General features: G+C 40.2%; 1 protein-coding gene across 1 annotated transcript in view; it reads left to right on the top strand.

The window, feature by feature from the left end:
• LOC140200950 (matrix metalloproteinase-21-like) overlaps nt 1-11,263 on the top strand; it is a 34,279-nt gene extending 23,016 nt beyond the window's left edge. Inside the window, exons 5-7 of the mRNA XM_072264595.1 lie at nt 5,068-5,343; nt 9,501-9,673; nt 10,955-11,263. Coding sequence (XP_072120696.1) covers nt 5,068-5,343; nt 9,501-9,673; nt 10,955-11,263 — 758 coding nt within the window. The remainder of the gene's footprint in view (nt 1-5,067; nt 5,344-9,500; nt 9,674-10,954) is intronic.
• The last annotated feature ends 10,282 nt before the right edge of the window (nt 11,264-21,545 follow it).

Here is a 21,545-nt window from a genome sequence, read left to right as displayed (position 1 = left end):
AAAACACTTAAGATCCTAAGGGGGCTTGACAGTGTAGCTGGTGAGATGTTTTCAGGAAAGGCAGAGTCACAAACAAGATGATGCAGCTACAAAATAAGGGGTCAGTCATTTAAAACTGAGGTGCTTTGAAATTTATTCTCCTGGATGGTGGTGAATCCTTGGAATTCAATGGCCCTTCGGGTGATAGAGACCACACAGTTAGAAACATTTAATGTGGAGATTGATAAATATCTGAAATATCGAGGAAATGACCGTTACAGGAGTCTGATGCAGAAGTGGAGTTGAAGCCAAGATAGATCAATCTTGATCTACATAGCCCTATTTTCTCGAGATTATTTCCATCATTATTTATTTCAAATTTTCAGCGTCTGCGGATTTCTGGTTTTCAGAAATGAGGTGGTGAAGGTCAGCAAATGGGAGAGAAACAAAAAATATATCATTGAGATCCTCTGTGAATTACAGTAAAAGAGTGAGAAAAGTCTTCATGTCAGATTGTCTAGGTTAGAAAGCATGAGAAGTAACATTATTTTTGACAGAAATTACAGACACTACAGTCAGATTGTCTGTACATTTCTTCCATCACTTCACTACTTAATAAATAAGTAATCATAGACCCAGACTGGGTAGTGAGTCTGTGAGCAAGAGGTTGCAAAATTATCTTGCAATTTTGCAAATCTGGTTCATTTCCTCTACTATAGATGCTTTAATAGCAGCATTAGATTAATGGTCCCAAGTTATCAAGCAACTAAAGGGAAGAATGAAAAGGAATAAAATCACAGAAAGAAGTGCTGAAAATACTAGAATGCTATAAAAATATATGATTTCTAGTCCCGATTCAACTCTCTAAAGTCATGCGAAAATCAGGTGCTACAGTCAGAAGCAGGCCCTTTAGCCTACTGCATCCACACCAACTTTTACACCTATCTGTACCAATCACATTCATTACTTTAAGAAGTTATGATGCAATTTTATACCCAGTTTGATCACTCTTGGAGTAGTGTGTCCCATTCTTGAGAATACGCTTTAAGAAAGGCATGAATACCTCAGAGAATCTGCAGAAGAGACTTCTTATAAGGATCAAAGAGACTTATAAGGATCCTGGGGATGAAGGAATTTATTTACGTGAATCACAGAAGAAGTCAAAGTTGTTCCCATTGGTACTTCGAATCTGCATTGTTTACTTTTTTCCCATTCATGAGTCAGTTTCCCTCGATGTGTAATTAAGTTGATGTATTTTCTGGGATTATGGAAGCACAGCTGGATCACTTTGGATGGATGACTCCTTTCTGTCATTAGTTCTGTGAATCAGCTTCAGTACTTGTCTAGAGAAGAATAGCACTCCTTCATTTTCTTAGGTCGCACTAGCCAACTTGTAATCAAAATGTTGTTGGCTGAAGAAGCCGAATATAAAATTTAATCACTAAAAGGTTCCGGAAAGAGGATTAGGAAGAAAATTTCTCAGCACTTCAGATGGGATCATGTAGCATCACTAAATGTAGTGGATATATTTATACACTATATAAATATATACAGTAATGTATGTTGTTCATTTGGATTTTCAGAAAGCCTTTGACAAGGTGCCAAACATTAGGCTTCTTAACAAGTTAAGAGCCAATGGTATTACAGGAATAACACCAGCATGCATAGAAGATTGGCTGACAGGAGGAAAAGAGTGAGAATAAAGTGAACCTTTTCTGGTTGGCTGCCGATGACTAGTAGTGTGCCGCAGGGCTTGGCATTAGGACTGCTTCTTTTCATGTCATATGCCAATGAAATGAATTAAGATCTTGATGGCTTTGTGGCCAAGTTTGCAAATACTACAAGTACAGGTGGAGGAGCAGGTGGTGCTGATGATGCAGGATGTCTGCAGAAGGACCTAGACAGATAGGGGGAATGGGCAAAGAAGTAGCAGATAGAATATAGTGTAGGGAAGTTGTAACACCTGTGTAGTGCTTAATCTCATATGTCTGGGAACCACACTCTTTATGTGAAAATCTATTCATGTAGTACATACTACACTGGGCGCTAGTGGGCCGTCAGAAACTCTAGGTATTAAAAGGAGGCAGTGAGGAGAAGACACATATTTCCAGAGGCAAGTTTATTTATAAAAATAGCAAGATATACAAAATATTTACAGGGGTAAGCACAACTCAAAATTCTGTTTTAGGTTCCAAATCTCAGATATCAAATGAAAACCGAATTCCTTTTTAGTTAGAATCAGTGAGTTTCATTAGAATAACCAGTACTACTCCAATTTCTCTAACTAATTAGATCTAGTACCCTTTTTAAAGGTTTACAGACTGACCTTTCCTTTTTACTTATCCTTAGTTAGTCAGAAAACTAATTGAATTTCTATTCTTAAGTAGTATAGTTAACCTTAGTTTCAGTTCATGTCAGTGTGTCTACAAATTCAAACTCAACACCTCCAAAATTATATACCATATATACAGCTTAACTCCTTTTATGACAAATCTCCAACTCTTAAACAAAATAAATCTCATTCAGTCACTTATCAAAGTTCTTGCAAAATAATAAGTTCTTCCAAAAAATCAAATTCAGATCCTTCAAATGAGAACTAAACTTATTTATCCAACCATATTAAACACTCCATGTCTTGAAACATTTCATTCCCTTGCTGATTCTTCAATCTTGGTGGTTCGCCATCTGGTTTCTTGGCCTTTTGGAGGAAATAGTGAGTCATCCATGGAAAGTCGATTCACAAAACTTACACAAAAAAAACCTGACCTGTGTACAGCAAGACTACAATCCGTAAGTTCTTACTGTATACGCATTTTATTTTCTATTTCAAAATAACTCAATTTCGCATTGTCATTTCGAAACATTTCTCAGTTACAAAACTACTGAACGTATTTCACACACAAATTGTACACTCAGAACAGTAAAAGTGTTTTAACTCACCAATCCCTTGGTGTGATTTAACAGAACTAATTCCCAGTTGTATGGTAGAGATCACTTTGCCGATATCATCTTGCTACAGCTGGCGCTCATTATAGATGTAGCTTCAATAAATCTTTTATTTATATTATCTCCCTCCAGGGGTTTCACCCTGAGGATTTCCAATAAGTTAGGTAGAGATACTAACTTCTAATTCCACTTCTAACAGTTTTTTTATCTTTAGTTGGTTTCTATAGTTTGCTGTGTTTCTGTCGCTCATCCACGCATCATCAACCATGTCTTGTTCTGACATAGATTTCTTTTTTTAAGTTCTCTTGTTTTAAGAAAATTTGGGAAACCTCATTTTCATCCCTTCACAGGTGGAGCTTTCCAACTTTATATCCTTGGGTTTAATTAACCTGGGTTACAAAGTGTATGGTCATGCACTTAGGCAGAAGGAATAAAGGCATGGAGCGGTTTTGAAATGGGGAGAAAATTAAAAAATCAGAGGTGCAAAGGCCTTGGGAGTCCTTGTACAGGATTCCCTAAAGGTTAACTTGTCGGTTGAGTTGGTGTGAGGGAGGCAAATGCAATGTGAGCATTAATTTCAAGAAGTCTAGAATACAAAAGCAAGGATAGGATGCTGAGTCTTTGTCAGACACTGGTGAGGCCTCACTTGGAGTATTGTAAATAGGTTTGGGCCCCTTCTCAAAGAAAGGATATGCAGGCATTGGAGAAGGTCCAGAGGAGGTTTACAAGAATGATCCCAGGAATGAAAGAGTTAACATATGAGGAATGTTTGATGGCGCTGAGACTGTACCCCCTGTAGTTCAGAAGAATGAAGAGGTATCTCATTGAAATATATTAAACACTGTAAGGTCTAGATAGAGTGGATGTGGAGAAGATGTTTCCTAGATGGGGGGAGTCTAGGACCAAAGGGCACAGACTGAGAATTGAGGGACATCCATTTAGAACAGAGATGAGGTAAAATATTTTATCAGAGTGTGGTGAATCTGAAATTCATTGCCACAGGCAGCTGTGCAGGCCAAGTTATTTATTTAAGGCTGAGGTTGATAGGTTCTTGATTTATCAGAGTGTCAAAAGTTATGGGGAGATGGTAGGAAAGTGGGACTGAGAGGGATAATGAATCAGCCATGATGGAATGTTAGAGCAGGTTCAATGGGCCTAATTCTGCTCCTAGGGCGTGGTCTTATGGGCTTATGACATATTGTCAAATTTATAATCCAAGGGGTGTTAAGTAGAAATCCATCACAACATTTTTAGAAATTAAATTCAGTTGAAGGTAAAAGATGTCTTTTCCATACAATAAAACTGATCATAAAACAAGAGCGCTATTGAAAAAAGCACCTGGTTTATAAATGTCATAAGTTGTCCATAGCAAGTCTGGTCCATTTGTGATCAACACAATTCATTATGATAAAATCAATCAATGTTGGAAACACACAAGTCGCTATGCATCCATGGAGAGAGAAGCGAGAGTCTTTGTTACAGGCTGATGGACTTTAATTCAAGTCAGATAATTTCAGAAAACCAAATTTTAATCTGCATTAGTTCAAGAAGAAAGTCATCACTGGGGCTAAAATGACTAGCACAAGAGGGCACAGTTTTAAGGTGCTTGGAAGCAGGGACAGTAGAGGTGTCAAGGTAAGGTTTTTACGCAGAGAGTAGTAAGTGCATAGAATGGGCTGCTGGCGACGGTGGTGGAGGTGGATTCGATAGGGTCTTTTAAGAGACTCCTGGATAGGTACATGGGGCTTAGAAAAATAGAGGGCTATGGGTAACCCTAGGTAATTTCTAAGATAGGGACATGTTTGGCACAGCTTTGTGGGCCGAAGGGCCTGTATTGTGCTGTAGGTTTTGTATGTTTCTATATTTCTACTTTCAGGTTACCAGGGATGAATAAACTTTGCAGATATCCCTTACAATGTTATAAAATAAACTGTCATTTCACAATCTCAGACCAGGACAGAATGTTGCAGTTTATACTGAGTAGTTTTGCTGGAATTGCACTTAAATTGCATCACATTGCTAGATCTGATACCCATGAACTCTGCCCCTCATAAGGTATTAGCATAAACCCCATTCAATGACAAGTAACTTATCCCGGCTATGTCAAAATTGGTAACGTGTGGTTCCTCCCTCAATTCTTAGGTGTTTGTGAAGGTGCTTTCAGTACAGTTTTTGACTGGGTCTACCAGCGTAAGAATTCCGATGGCACTGTGACTTACCACTTCAACACGTACTTCTTCAGAAAGAGCTGGTACTGGCTGTATGAAAACAGAAGCAACAGAACTCGCTATGGAGATCCAATTCCCATCTCCATTGGATGGCGAAATCTTCCTGAATCAGATATAGATGCTTTTGTTCATATCTGGGCCTGGAGTAACAATTTTGAGGAGAAAAGAGATGTACAGTACTTCTTCAAAGGTAAAATATAAGGAAGTTTATTACAGGGTAAATTATAATTGCCCCAGTTGTCTCAAAGATAAATAAGATAGCACAATGGTGCAGCTGGTAAAGCCGCTGAGTCACAGCTCCAGTGACCTGGGTTCGATCCTGACCTCGGAAACCATCTGTGTGGAATTTACTCATTCTCCCTGTCACCATATTCTTTCCTGGGGGTGCTCTGGTTTTCTCTTTCATCTCAAAGGTATGTTGAGTGGTTAATTGGCTATAATGAGTTACCCTTTAGTACAGGTAAATGTGAAGACAATTAAATGGGATTTGATGAGTATGTGAGAGATATGGAGAGATGGAAGTTGTATCCTAATGAGACGGAGAGTTAGACTGATGGGATTACTCTGATGGGAGCTAGCATTGATCTGATGCACTGATTACCCTCCTGTGTTACAAGTAAGTTTCCCAAGAGTGAAATTTGAGCTAGAAAGATTCAATGTTCAATTTTACACTGCATTAAAAAAAAACATTTATCCCATCATTTCCATACCTGCTTCCAAGGGGACAATCTCATGAGTTCCATTCAAATAATTTTCCCTTTACACGTGTCCATCAGCTTCACAGTGATTCCCTCTGCTTTTAATATACATCAAGAAATAATTAAGCTACCAATCCAAACATTTTTGGGATATAAAAAGAGAGTGGAACGATCAGCGGAAATCAACACGGTCTTGGCGAATAGATGCAAACTCCATACAAGCAGCTCATGAGGTCAGAAACAAATCCAGTTTATTTCTACATCAGTGAGGCTCCCCACCTTTCCACTTACCATAGAAGGTAAGATGGTGGTATGGCCTCGCTACTCCAGGATTTGACCCTGAGCTGCTGGTGCAAAGTGTGTATGGTTGAATTTTCAAGGTGGGGTGGAGCTCGCTGAATTCACAGAGAGCACTGGGTATTCAGGTATAACAAAGAGTTTCAGTTTCTGCATCTAATCAATGCTATAACTGGACTCCCTGAAGTGGACTCTAACCTAGATTACATGGTGAAATCCACAAACTTCTCCCTCCAGGCAAGAGTTCTACCACTGGGCTACATCCAGAACCGAAATCAAATTGAATTGCCCTTGCTGGGAGTTTGCAATTGCACTCAGCAGATGATGCCAATGTCATCATCTTCTGTGACATTTTCCAAACTGGCTCTTTCACTATCACGCATTACAAAAAATTCACAGTAGATACTGGAAATATGAAGTAAGTTTGCTGGAAACACTTCACAAGCTAGAGAGTATCTGTTACTTTTCTGTTCTACTTAACTAATTTAATATTCCCTTTCCCAGTTCTGATGAAGACTATCTGACATGAAATATTAATTGTCATGTTCCACAGGTACTGCCTGTCCCGCTGAGTGTTTCCAGTATTTTCTGTTTCAAACCTTTCCCAAAGTTCCTGTTAGTGTGTCCAGAATCAGAATCAGAATCAGAATCAGGTTTAATATTCTTGGCTTATGTCATGACATTTGTTTATTTTGTGGCAGCAGTACAATGCAATACATATTAATGTTTTAAAAAACCTATAAATAACAATATATATATATATATATAAATTTAATTAAATAAGTAGTGTAAAACGAGAACATGTAACAGTGAGGTAGCATTCGTGGGTTCACTGTCCATTCAGAAGTCTGGTAGTGAAGGGGAAGAAGCTGTTCCTAAAACATTGAGTGTGTGTTTCAGGCTCCTGTACCTCCTCCTTGATGGTAGCAATAAGAAGAGGGCATGTCCTGGGTGATAGGGGTCCTGAATGACGAATGCAGTCTTTTTGAAGCAGTACGTTTTGAAGGTTTCCTTGATGCTGAGTAGCTAGTGCCCATGATGGAGCTGATTAAGTTTACAACTTCCTGCAGTTTTTTCGATCCTGTGCAGTGACCCCTCCATACTGGATGGTAATGCAACCAGTTAGAATGCTCTCCAGAGTAAATCTGCGAGTATCATTGGTGACGAACCAAATCTCCTCAAACCCCTAATGAATAATAGCTGCCAAATTACATCAATATGTTGGACTCAGGATAAATCTTCTGAGATGTTGACACCCAGAAACTTGAAACTGCCCTCCCTTTCCACTTCTGATTCTTCAATGAGGACTGGTGTGTGTTCCCTCAGCTTCCACAATCAATTCCTTGATCTTATGACGTTGAGTGCAAGGTTGTTGTTTCAATGCCACTCAACCAGCTCATCTATCTTGCTCCTGTACACCTCCTTGTCACCATCTCAAGCTCTATCAACAATAGTTGTGTCATTGGCAAATTTATAGAAGGTGTTTGAGCTGTGCCTATCCACACAGTCATTGGTACAGAGAGAGTAGATCAGTGGTCTAAGTACATAGACTTGAGGGACAGATGTTATTTTTGATCTGCACAGATTGTGGTCTCCCAGTGAGAAAGTCAAGGGTTTAGTTGCAGGGTAAGGTACAGAGGCCTAGGTTTTGGAGCTTGTTAATTAGAACTGTATGATTGTGTTGAACACTAAGTTGTAACCAATGAACTGCAGCCTGATGTAGGTATTACTATTGTCCAGGTGATCCAAGGCCAGTGAGATTGTAGACCTATTTTGATGATTGGCAAATTGTAGTGCGTTCAGGTCCCTAAATAGGCAAGAGTTGATTCTAGCCACAACTATCCTCTCAAAGCATTTAATCACAGTAAATGTGAATACCATTGGGTGATAATCAATGCGGCAGCTCACCCTGCCCTGCATGGGCACTGGTATGATTGACACCCTTTTGAATCAGTTGGGAACATCCAACTACAGCAGCAAGAAATTAAAGATGTCCTTGAACACTCCTGCCAGTTGGTTGGCACAGGTTCTCAGAGCCCTGCCAGGTACAGCATTAGGGCTTGATGACTTGTGAGGGTTTACACTCTTGAAAGATATTCTGATATCTGCTTCTGAAGGTCATTAAGTACTGCAGGGATTTGCACAAGTTTAATTTTATTCTCCCTTCCAAAGAATGTATAGAGGGCATTGAGCTCATCTGGGAATAAAGCATAATGGCCATTCATTATGCTAAGTTTCTCTTTGTAGGAAGTAATGGCCTGCAAACCCTACAAGAGCTGACATGCATTCAATTCCAACTCGAGCCTCAATCAGAATTGTTTTTTTGCTCTTTAAATAGCCTTCTGTAAGTTCTACCTGAACTTTTTGTATAGCTCTGAATCACCAGTCTTGAATGCCACAGATCTAGCCCTCAATAGGCTATGAATCTATTGGTTCATCCAAGGCTTTTGGTTTGGGTATGTCCAATATGTTCTTAAAGACACACACTCATCCAAGTAGATCTGGATGGTCCACCATAATTTATGATGACAGGTTACATAAATGGCTTTATTTCCTTGTGAATGGCTGTCTGAGGTGATCTCAAAGGCTCTTACAAAAGTTCCTGTGCTTTATTGGGTAAGGAAGTTGCAAGAATGAGGGCACGTAACCTGAAGATCAAGTTGAAACCCTGTAAAAGCAGAACTGGGAGCATCTATTCACAGGGAATATTGGAAATCCAGAGTGGATTCCCCCGCCCCCACCCCCACCAACCAATAGGTGAGAGTCAACAAGATTCTCCAAGACAAAAATTGCAAATCATTGGTGAGTTATAATGTTAATGGATGTGGACCAAGTACAAGAAAATGGAGCTGAAACATAAGTAAGTCATGATTTGACTGAACAACAGGATAAGCTGAAGAAATTAATGGAGCCTCCATACGTCTGAACAATTTTTGATCTCACCCTCTTCACTGGAATGGGCAAAACTGCTAAGGGACAGCTAGTGTGGCTGGTAGAACCATTACATCACAGCTCCAGTGGCCTGGCTCGATCTTGAATTCAGATCCCCTCTGTATGGCATTTTCACATTCTCCGGTGATTGTTTGGGTTTCCCTTGGTGCTTCAGTTTCCTGCAATATCCTAAATGTTCCCTAGTGTGTAGGTGAGTGGTAGAATCTGGGGGGCTTGGTAGGGTACACAGAAGATTTTAAAAAAAGGTGATGAGGGTAAATGGGTCAGAATCAGTAAGCCAAACGGCCTGCTTCTGTGTTGCATGACTTTGTGCATGATCCTTCACCAGTGCAACTGGGTGATGAGGACTCTTGAAGTACTTGAGCATCAGACATCTTTAACTCCTCCATTTCGTTTATAGGGACACAGTACTGGCACTACGACCCCATTAATGATATGGCTTTTACTCAAGACGCACATGGCAACACCTACCCCAAGCCCATCAGTGAAGGGTTCCCCGATGTCCCCAACCCAATAGACACAGCTTATTTCAACAGAAATGACAGGAGCATTTATTTCTTCAAAGGTGATGAGGTAAGTTGCCACATTTATGGCACCTACTGTATATATTACAATTCCTACATATCAATGTTCCCATTTACTTAAAAACTCAGCATGATATCAAGAATATAGTAAAGGGTCCTCAGTAGCCATTGCACTAAGTGGTACTGAAACCCAAATTAGAGAGCTCTAAATTACTCCTGGTCAGGTAGTGATGCAAACTCTTGGCTATTGTGTATTGCTCTGAGATTTTTGTCTTCTTTTTCCCAAACCCACTGTTATTTCCCTTATCTTTCAGTATTAGGTGCCCTGGATAGATGGCCAGGTTTTCCCTTTCCCCATTCTCAGACTCTTACTCCCCAACTCTTAGATGCTCTATCCTATTTCCCAGCTTCCCCTTTCAGTTCTCAGCCACTACCTAATAGTTTATCCGTTCCCCTCTCTATTTATCTGCTCACAAGAAATAGTGACATGGGTCTTTTACATTCCAGCTGAGTAAGAACACAGGTAAATTTAAGGGTGCATGTTTCCTCAGTAAGACACAGAGATGTTAGCTGAGATCATGTAGGTGTGGTTGGTAGTGATGCTTCCTCACAGTACTGTTCAATCCTAACCTTGGGTTAATGAATGTGGACCACAGGAGTGAAAGCAGAATTGAGGCACAAGTCAGCTGTTTAGGATGGTGGAGAATATTGGTAGCTTGGGTTGAGGCATTTGATGTTGCAGAATGGAGTTAAGAGATTTAATAGGGCCTCTGTATGTCCAAACTGTTCTTGCATTAACAAGGCATCTCTCTCCACACTGAGATGCCTGAAGTTGTTATGGGATAGAGCCTCAGAGCTCCAGTGACCCAGGTATGATCCTGACCGTATCTGCAGTTTGTGTGGAGCTTGCACGTTCTCCCTGTCACCGCATTGTTTGCCCTTGGTGCTCTGGGATCCCCAAACAGCCCAAAGGTTTGTGGATTGGAAGGCTAAGTGGGTAGGTGGAGAGTTGATCAAATTGGATTGGTGAAGGTTAAGTGTAAATGGATGCTTGATGGTCGGTGCCTCCTCAGTGTGATGAAAGGCCTGCATGACTCTATTACTCCAGACAAACCATCTGTAAAGACTCACTATGCTTTTCTATAAATCTAGTTGCTCACCTCCATGGCATAGGTGCAATACTTTTGCTTCGGGTAATGTGTTCTCACCATCAATACCTCACCCCCTGCTGGAAATATGGAACTTAGGAATGAAGGGTTAATGGAAAGGAGGAGAAGCTCAAGTTCAATGTAAAATTGTCTGTTTGATTCATAGTGCCCTTTCATTTCAGGTGACTGCCTTCAGCATCGATATTAACCAGAAGGTGAATGGCTTTCCCAAAAAGATAGTGGACTTCTTTCCATCAACGGTGGCTGGAGACCACCCTGTGGCCAACCTAGATGCAGCCTTTTATTCCTACACTCACCGTGCTCTCTTCCTCATAAAGGACCACTACTCCTGGAAGGTGGTGACTGAAGAGGAGCGTCAAGCCAACCCCGTACTGCCAGCCAGAGGCTTGCGTGGCCGCATCAGAGTGTCCGAGCAGTGGTTCGATATCTGCGATGTCCATTCGTCAATGCTCAACCTGTCATCTGGTTAAACCCTTGGTGTCCCTGTACAGGTGGTTGGAGGGGTGAGGAATGAGGCACAGGGCACATGGGTGGGCAAATGAATGGATTGCACCTGCATTTTATGAATGAATTCCAGCACTAGCACTAGATCCCCCTTTTTAAATACATTTTAGTTAAACAGGCAGGTAAGAATATTTTAACAAGATACTGTTTCCTGTTCTTCTTTGAATTTAACGATGGGTGTCTGAAGCTTGAAAAGACCACCTGAAAAAGGGAAATGATGATGCTGAACATTGGTGACACAGGTAGGACAATAGTATAACAGCGTAACACTGCTTCCTCTTACCATATGGAGATACTTTCCAATGAGCATCAGTTCAGAACAGGAACAAATCTTAAGTCTGCAATAAACTGTCTGGAAAAGAAAAAGTAAACTCCTCATTTTAAAATAAACTTTATTTTTGTACAGAAATTTGTAAGGTTCTTCAAGCACCAGAGTTTATTGAAAACAGCCCCACTCTTTAAGGGCTGATCTCAACCACTCTTGTGGTCAGTCAGTGTACAGTCAGAGTCTAGTGATTAGACCATTGCCAGGTCTTTCTTTATTTTTGCTTTTCAGGATAAGGCAGTGTTGCTTAAAACTGAGGCCCAGGGACCTCTGTGTCACAAAGAAACATGAGGAAATTAGTATTTCCATTCCCTTGTCCATCCGTCCCTCCCCACTAATCTCCCTCCTGATACTTAGCCCTGCAAGTGGAGGAAGTGCCAAGCCTGCCCATTCACCTCCTCCCTCTCCTCTGTTCAGGGCCCCAAACACTTCCTCCTGGGTGAAGCAACACTTCACCTATGAATCTGTTGGTGACACTTACTTTATTTGGTGCTCCCAATATGGCCCCCTCTACATTAGTGAGACCTGACATACATTGGGGATCGCTTTGACGAGCAGTTTCACTCTATCTGTAAAAAGCAGGATTTCCCAGTGGCTGAATATGTTAATTCAAATCCTCACTCTCATTCCGACATGTCGCTGCATGTCCTCCTCTTCTACTCTCATATTTCATCTAGATACACTCCAACCTGATATCATAAACATTGATTTCCACAAATTCATGTAATTTTCCTGTTTCCCTCCCCTCTTCTTCAATTCCCCACTCTGCCCCCTCTTCTCCTTACCTACCTATCAGTTCCCCCAGTATCTCTCCTTCTCTTTCTACCATTGTTTTCTCTCCTCTCCTATCAGATTCATTTTTCTCCTGCCCTTTACCCTTTCCACCTATCACCTCCCAGTTTCTTACTTCGTTTCTGCTCCATCACCCATCTGTATTCACCAATCACCTTCTAGCTTATACCTCTTCCCCTCCCCCCACCTCCTTTGTCTGGCATCTTCCACCTTCCTTTCCATGCTTAAAGAAGAGTCTCAGCCTGAAATGTCAACTGTTTATTCATCTCCATAGCTGCTGCCTGACTTGCTGAGTTCCTCCAGCATTTTGTGTGTGCTGCTTAGGAAATAAGTCCCCCTCCCCCAATCAGATTCAGGTTTATTTTCATTGGCATATGTCGTGAAATTTGTTATTTTTGTGGCAACAGTGCAATGCAATACATACAAAATGCTATAAGTTACAAGAATAAATAGAGCAAAAGACAAATAACGAGGCAATGTTCATGGATTCATTCACTTCAGAAATCTGATGGCAGAGGAGATAGTGTTGTTCCTAAAATGTTGAATGTGAACTTTCAAGTCCCGTACCTCTTCGCTGATGCAAGCGCGAAGAGGGCACGTCCCGGATGGTGAAAGCCCTCAATGATGGTTGCCAACTTCTTGAGGCCCTGTCTCTGGAAGATGTCTTTGATGGCAGGGAGGGTTGTACCCATGATGAAACTGGCTGATTCTACAATCCTCTGCCATCTCTGTGATCCCGTGCACTGGAGGGTCCATACAAGGCCATGATGCAGCAAGTCAGAAAGCATTACATCTGTAGAAGCCATACATTTGTAGAAATCTGCAAGAATCTTTGTAAACATGTAAAATCTCCTCAAACTCCTAACAAAGTAAAACCACTGACCAGATCATGGCTGATAATCCACTCAACCTCATTTCTCAAGTTTATCTTGATCACTTGAAATGTTTACCAAATATAAATCCATCAATCTCAGTACCAGGTGGTCTATGTATGCTACTTTAAGGGTATGGAAAGTAGTAAACATCCTTAACCCTTTACTTGACCTTTTTTGGGTCATTTCTGGCTTTGTGTAGATCTATCTATGTTAATTACACTCTTCACTATGCCTTGTTATTAGAGCCAAGAATTAAGAGGGCACCATCTTATTTTGTGCCAATTGGAAGCAGAATAATCTCCTATATGTCTGCATCTGGTAAAATATTGCTCTTCAAACGTCCATTCTATGCTTGTTGTACATAATATATATTTTTTCACCGTTCCCTGAGGTAGGCTGCATGAAAGCATGGCAGCGAATCATGGAACTTGTTTAGGCTTTTAGTTCAAGTATCAGCAAGTTATGTTGCAGCTTTTTAAAATTCTAGTTAGGGTGCCTCTAGAGTATTGCATTCAATTCTGGTCACCCCATTAACGAAGGATATTGTAGCTATGGAGTGGGTACCAAAAAGGTTGTCCAGGATGCTGCCTGGATTAGAAGTCATGTGCTATAAGGAGAGGTTAACCAAACCCAAGTTGTTTCCCCTGGAGTGGTGAAGGTTGAGGGGAGATCTGATAGAAGTTCTTAAAATTATGGGAAGCATAAATGGAGTAAAGAGCCAGTACCTCTTTCTTGGGGTCAAACTGTCCATTACTAGGAACACTGCCAGGAATGGTGGTGAAAGCAGGTAGATTGACATGCTTAAGAGTTTCTTACACAGGCACATGAATATATATAGAATGCAGGGATGTGGATCATGAGCCGGGAGAAGGGATTTGGAGTCTTCAATTAGTTCAGCACAACACTCTGGGCCGAATTCCCTGTTTCTGCATTTTACTGTACTGTATACTACCCGCTTTCTGGAGCAGGGTTGACCTTGAGTTGTTTCACATTAAGCTACCAAACCATGAGTTGGCCCTCAAGGTAGGCAACTCAATTCTATATCAAGAGGATAGTCACTGGCTGTCTCAGAAGTGTGCTGACATATCCGTCTCACACAGTATTCAGCCATGCATCCTATAAGTAACAGTGCCATTATAGGGGACAGTTTCTTCAGCAGGATCAATTAATAACTTTAGGCTGCTGCAAAACAGCCAAGGAAAACAAATCTGAATTGCTGTCAGTTTCTGAATTGCATTTCTCCTGTAGCCTAAGAAGAGGACACAGTCTTTTCCTGCAGCTCTAGGAACGAGGTGCTCTAAGATCACAGTTGGCAACCTGGACAGCAGCTCCCTCCTTACCCCCAAACAGATGTGAACAGTCTGTGGTGAAAGTGTTGGCTACTACAATGCATCCCAAAATTCAGGCTCCATTTCTTCTGCATTTCCTAATCTATCAAGTGAAGTATTACCCATGGTCCTCCAAAGGTTTAATGCGTTCCTCCAAACAACTTGCATACTTATCCTACTGCCTCAGCATGTGTCTGGTTTGCAACTGTCGGTTAATGGACTGCCTTCCCATTTCTAAGTGCCCAACCATGTCAAATAGTCACTTTCAAGATTATATAACTAATAATCAAAAGGCTCAAAGTGGGAAAGGAATGCCATATTAAAAAAAGATACTCTGATTTTTCACTGCAGAAGTGTTTCCAATTGTAATATTTAATTATTGCAAGCATTGGGACAATTCTGAGAGTTGGTGATTAATGTTCAGTCAGGGGTAGATTGTTGCTGGGGTCTTTCTGTACTGGTAGACTATCTGCAACTTTGTTTCTGACCCTGAGATGCTGGTCCACTGAGTTATTTTTAACTTAAATTTGATCCCTTTCATTCTCTGTGCCTGAGCATTCACACTTCTCCAAATATTTTTTTTTAAATCTTTTTATTAATTTTCAAAATTATAAACATAACAATATTAATGAACAGAGATTGGGATTACATTATTAACAATTGACATTTCAAATATAGCATTGGTAATAATACAGATGTATAAAGTTTCTCAAACTATAAATATAATTAAACATGGTAGAGGGATAAATGAGTAAAAATCTAAAAAAAATCCCAAATTACAAAAAGAAAAAAAGACATATTAATTAAACTAAGTGACATTAACCTAAACTAAATAAAACTAAAATCAAAGCTATAGAAAAAAAAGACAGGCTAACATATTACATTGGATAGAATCATTAATGTCCTTAACTCTACTCCTCTATCCATGTATTTTTAAATTTAAAAAAAGGATTCGAAAAGGTCAAACTACATCATATGGAAATGTTGAATAAATGTTGTCCAAGTTTCTTCAAATTTAATCGAAGGGTCAGAGATGCCACTTCTAATTTTCTCTAAATTTAAACAAGATATAGTTTGAGAAAACCATTGAAATGTTGTGGGAGATTGACCTCTTTCCAGTTCAATAAGATAAATTTTCTAGCTATTAATGTTAAAAAAATCAATCATCTGACAGGCTGAAGGGGATAATTAACTATCTTCCATCATTGGTAACCCAAAAGTTGCAGTAACAAGGTGTGGTTGTAAATTAATACACAAAACAGTAGAAATAATATCAAAGATATCTTTCCAATATTTATGCAAGAAAGGACAAGACCAAAACATATGAGTCAAGGAAGCAACCTCAGAATGGCATCTATCACAAATTGGGCTTATATGTGAATAGAAACAATCGAATTTGTCTTTCGACATTTGTGCCCTATGCACCACCTTAAATTGTATCAATGTATGTTTAGCACATAAAGAGGACATGTTGAGTTTATAGAACAAATGTACCAAAAGGTGAGGCATATGGAACCTCTGAGGGACTCATTGACTTAGATCCAGGAATATGAGGGTGGGAGATTAGTCAGTTTACTGAGAATAAGGAATCTGCCTAGTGGCTCAAGCATTAAAGAGCGTGGGTATAGTTGCATCTTGGCAAGTTCAGCTCTTTTGAGGTCGATGTTTCATTTCATAAGTCACTCACCATCAAAGTCTTGAGGGCCCCAAAATGGATTGGCATATGAATATCTTGCAAGCAAGGATGGATCAGAGACTGATTGTCTTGGAATAGTGGATCACCTCCTGACACCCCTGTGCTTTATCACCACTTACAAGATATTTCAGGATGGCAACTTCTCCATTTGCCTGATTGAGAGCAGCTCCAACAACCTCAAAGTTTGACATCACCCAGAACAAAACACCAGTGAGCAGAGACTGCAGTGAACACCATCTACAAAATGCTAACCATTCTAATAGCATTTCCCAAACCCACCACTTAACAAGTATAGGGCAGCACCACCACCTGCAGCTTCCCTCTAAGTTGCACCTCATCCGGACCTGGAAATATGTTACTACAGTTTTATTCTTTAATCATTGCTGGATCTATTTCTTGGAATGCCGCCCAGTTCCTCCCCACCGCCACCCAATGACAGAGTGATTATACCTTGCAGGATTGAAGCAGTTCAGGAAAGATGCTCATCTCCATCTTCTCAAGAGGCCAATAGTGACGAGTATAAATACTAGTTTTACCAGAAATTCCAAAAGCCTAGAAAAAAAAGCACAATGCTGGAGGGGCAAATGCTTTGCAAGAATGAATAGTCTTCCAAAAGGATATCCAGTAATTCCTTTTTACTTCTTCTAAGAAAGTGTAAAATTTAACACAGGTTTGGTTTGCTTATTCATGGGAACTATTTCAACGATTTCTGCTGATACTTGGCATTAGCTTTATGACTTCCTTCAACGACTTCTGTCAAATGTTATTTATAATTGCTGAGAAGAGTACTGTAGATGATTATTTTAAAATCATTGTTTGTCTTGTTTAATGTTCCTTCTCTTAATTTTGCTTACTCATTTGGTTTGCACAGTTTAAGGATTTGAGGGCATGTAATGCTTGACAAGATAGTTTACTTTAATTATACTCTGACTTGCTGGTTAATCATTACAGTTAAAATTTAATATATTTATATCATAAACATGCCTTTCCCAAAAGCTAAGGTGGATAAGACTGTGGGTAAACAGAACATATGGTCCCACGCAATTTGGCAACCTTTACCTTTCAACAAATTCTCTTGGTCTCAAGGATGATTTGATATTTCAGAGGTTCTGAGGTGGCTGGGGAGGCCAATGGGTGAATCTCACAACTATTCTTCACATAGGATAGGAAGTTGTTGATGCACTAGATAGTAAAGTGTGAGGTGTTGTGCTCCTTCTGCTAATTACATAGGGCTTCTGTGTGCTTACAATATATGAACCTGATATTTTCAATATCACCCTGAAATATCCTGCACCATTTTAGGCCAGAGCTTCTCCATGGGTCAATAGAGATGCTGCGTTTCCACAAGGAGACTTTGAATATTTTCCTCACTCCAATTGCTAATCTCATCTTCTGACAGAGCTCAGAATAATGTGTCCTGATGAAGGGTCTCAGCCCGAAACATCGACTGTTTACTCTTTTCCATAGATGCTGCCTGGCCTTACGTGTTTCTCCAGCATTCTGTGTGTGTTGCTCGGAATATAGTGTCTGTTTCGGGAGAACGATGTCACACAGGTGGCTGACACAACCTGCCTATTGTATTGGGGATGGTGGAGGGCAAGATTACACTGATGATGATTTTCTTATCTTTTCAGTGAATCTGGATGATCTTGCAGAGACAGAATTGATAATATAGTGCCCTGAGATGCCTACTGTAAGTAGTCCAGGTCTCAGAAGCATATAAGGGGGCAGGGATCACTTCTGCCTGGTAAATCATGAGTTTAGAGCCAAGTATTAATCTCAAAATACTCTTTTCTTCAATCAGCCTAAGACTGTGATACATAGTGCTGAATTCATTGTAGCCTGCAGTTGGGTTCACTTCTCATGGGAGAGGGAGGGTTAAATCTATCAGCCTCTTATCACTTTTCAGGGACCAGAAAAATACTGAAAGAAGCCTCCTGTGAAAAGGTCATCATTTATGCCACTTTGTTTCTCCTGGGTGAAGCGCTGGCTGAGGAACTATTAATCATAGGACTGTATGCTATTGATGGATTCCTGTGCTATGGAGAACTGGAGAGGGTTTATGAAAACCAATACAGATACTAACCTGCAAGTTGACCTTGAATTCAGAAACTTAGTAAGATAGATGGTCAATGTAGTTCTATCTCTGACAAATGACATATCAGTCATGCTCACTGAAGTTTTTGTACAATAGAATTCTATAAAGATTTCTCTGGAAACGGTGATGTGTGTACTCTCTGATTATTTTTTAATTTAACACTGAACTATTTAGATGCCAACATGAATATTGCATCCATTTCAAATTCCTTGCTTAGAAAAGCTGTCAAAGCCTTGGCAAGAAGCAAAGGAGATTTTCTAAGATGATATGCCAGATCAGTCCTTGAGCTATATTGAGAAACTGGTGCCAGAGGCAGAATCAAAGCTAGTTTTCAAAAAGGGAATGTGTAAATATGGGAAAAGGATAGATCAAAGCTTGAGATAATTGGCTATCTCCATCAAACAGTGATCACAGGCAAAGTCTATGTATTGCAGCATCGTGTCTCTTCAGATGTATGCTTCCAATTGCAGTTTTATATTTAAGCTAGACAAGGTGGGTGAATACTAATATGAGACACATCCACCTTCTCCCAGTAGTACCAGATTTTGTATGACAAAGCACACAATGGCTGCAGAGATTGATAGTTTTCATTGGCTTATCTTTCCATTCTTGATATGAAGTGGAAAGTAAACAATTTTCTCCAAGTTCTAATTTCCCATTTATCACAATCTTCTTTGTTAGGCTTAGGTACATTATTGTTGCTCAGATCCCCAGCAAACAGTTTCTATACAGGACCGGAACAACAGAGGTACCTAGATGAGGAATTGAATCACCAATGCATAGAAGTTATGGACCAACAGATGGTAAATGAGATTAATATAATTAAGTACTTGATAGTCCACAAGGACATGATAGCTAAAGAGCCTGTTTTTGCACTGGATTACCCTTTGAAAATGATTGAATGTATCATTATTCCTGCTCAGTATCATAATGGTTGGGTTTATCTTGAACTCATTTTCCTATGAGTCCTACACCTACACCTCCTCCCATGCACTCCTTCAACAAAACCCCTCATTCCCTTCTCACCCCAACCTGCAGATCCATAATCTCTTGGATAGACAAAGTAACAGAAAAGCCAACATGGGAAAAATATCCAGGGTAATTTCTCTCCAACTTCTTTAGGCAATTGAAATCAATCTTGGTGATCACATTACTTTCTATAACATTGTCTCTGTCCAAGTTAAGAAATAGTTCAGTTCATTCTAGAAGACAAGCAGAGATAATGCACACAACACACCAATCAGAAGTACATTCCAAAGATTCAATGTTTTCTGGCAAAAGAACAACCAACTTATTTCCAACTTTTGTTACTCTTGCAAAATTTTAAATTTACACTTTACCAATGATAGTCAATCACTGTTAATGCAACTAAAAAGTGAGCCCCCACCACACCACTGAGTTGAAAATAAATCTAGACCTTTTATTTATTTGTGCTTGATTATTATGTGTAGTTATATGTAAAGTCTGAGTGAGATAATACCTCACATGAAAATAGCAAACATCTGTCATGCTACTGCGAACAGTGCTTGGTGCAAAATTGAAAAGGCCTGCCCATCTTCAAGAAATGAAAGCAGGCATCAGCTCACCCAGATTAAGCCAGATATTTACTACTGGGCTTCATATTCTACCACAGGATGGGGGAAACTAGAACCTAGCAATGAGTTCTGCCCAATAAATTAACTCAAGTTGCTCACCTAAATTTGTGGTTCCAATTCTGTACCCAAGCTGGGCCTAGTTGCCAGACCTTGGTCTTTGTCTATCATAAATCCTCTGTAATGCAGCCAAGCTTAGTTTCCTTATGACACTGAGATATCAGGTTCCAATGGGATCAGAGAGTAGATCCCTAATGAGTGAGTACTGGGTACTAACCTCAGTGGAAATGTTCATATAAAGTACAGCAAACTCACCCATACAAACACTTCACTGGGAGAATGATAGAGGGAGCTTGCTAATACAGAACCAGAAGGACTTGTACGCAAAAGAAGCACATAAGCCTATCATGTTGCACCCAATTCATAAGTGTCCCACTATCCAATTTCTTTACGCAGGGTAGTGCTAACAGATGTAAACTTGGACTGAACACATCATATTAGTATATGGCGTCAGGCACATATCAAATAACATTATCATTTACTGCACACAGGTTCCTGCCCATTGGGCATACAGTGGAGTAAAAAGCTCAATATAGTAGGGCCAGGAGCATGTGGTGCTTGGTAATTTCTTTGCTATTTAAAGGGATACTCTGTTGACATTGGGACCATCAACTGAGCACCTTCAGAAAATAACTTCAGAGTCCACAAAGTTTGCTAAAAGTAACAGAAATACCTTTTGCGTCATTTAGCTGCTGAGATACTGATACAATGGATGTCACAGTGGTAGCTATCTGAAACTGTAGGCATTATTGTGCCATGATGCCAATTGCTGGCCTCTAAGGATGGTTTGAAGTCCAAGGGAAGGACCTGTCTGTCACTAAGAAGGTATTCCTCAAGAGTCCTCAGACACGTTTCCTGCATTTTCTTCACCAGCTCAAATTTTCCTCTGTGACAGTCCTGATATCTCTTTTCTTTGCAGCCCCCATAATGCCAAGGAGAGAGGAGGTTCTGCATGGTAAGCAGCCTGAAAAACCTCTACATCTCACCTCCATAGGCTCACATCATGCCTTTAAGTATCAACAGATGAGATGCTACAAGATCTCAACAGTCGGGCAGCATCTGTGGTGGGCTAATGGACCCAGCCTCAACCTGAAACATAGATTTTCTATTCCAGCATCTGCTGTCTCTTATACCTGCTTTTCACTGGGTTGACATGGACTAGTCTGTGGGATGCATTGAGTGAGGTCACATTGTATATGAAGTGCTTGTCATATGAAGAGCGTTTGATGGCTATGGGCCAGTATTCACTAGAATTCAGAAGAATGAGGGGTGACCTCATTGGAACCTATAGAGTGGTGAAAGGTCTTGAAAGAGTGGATGTGGAGAGGATGCTTCCTACATTGTGTGAGTCTAAGACCAGAGGATACAGCCTCAGAATAGAAGGGCATCCTTTTAGAACAGAAATGAGGAGGAATGACTTCAGCCAGACAGTGGTGAATCTGTGGAATTTGTTACCACAGGCAGCTGCGGTGCTCAAGCCTT

This window comes from Mobula birostris, chromosome 7 (assembly GCF_030028105.1).
Source record: "Mobula birostris isolate sMobBir1 chromosome 7, sMobBir1.hap1, whole genome shotgun sequence".
In the NCBI taxonomy this organism is placed as follows: domain Eukaryota; kingdom Metazoa; phylum Chordata; class Chondrichthyes; order Myliobatiformes; family Myliobatidae; genus Mobula; species Mobula birostris.
Note: the sequence above shows the minus strand (reverse complement) of the source record. Positions and strands in the feature narration are given on the sequence as shown.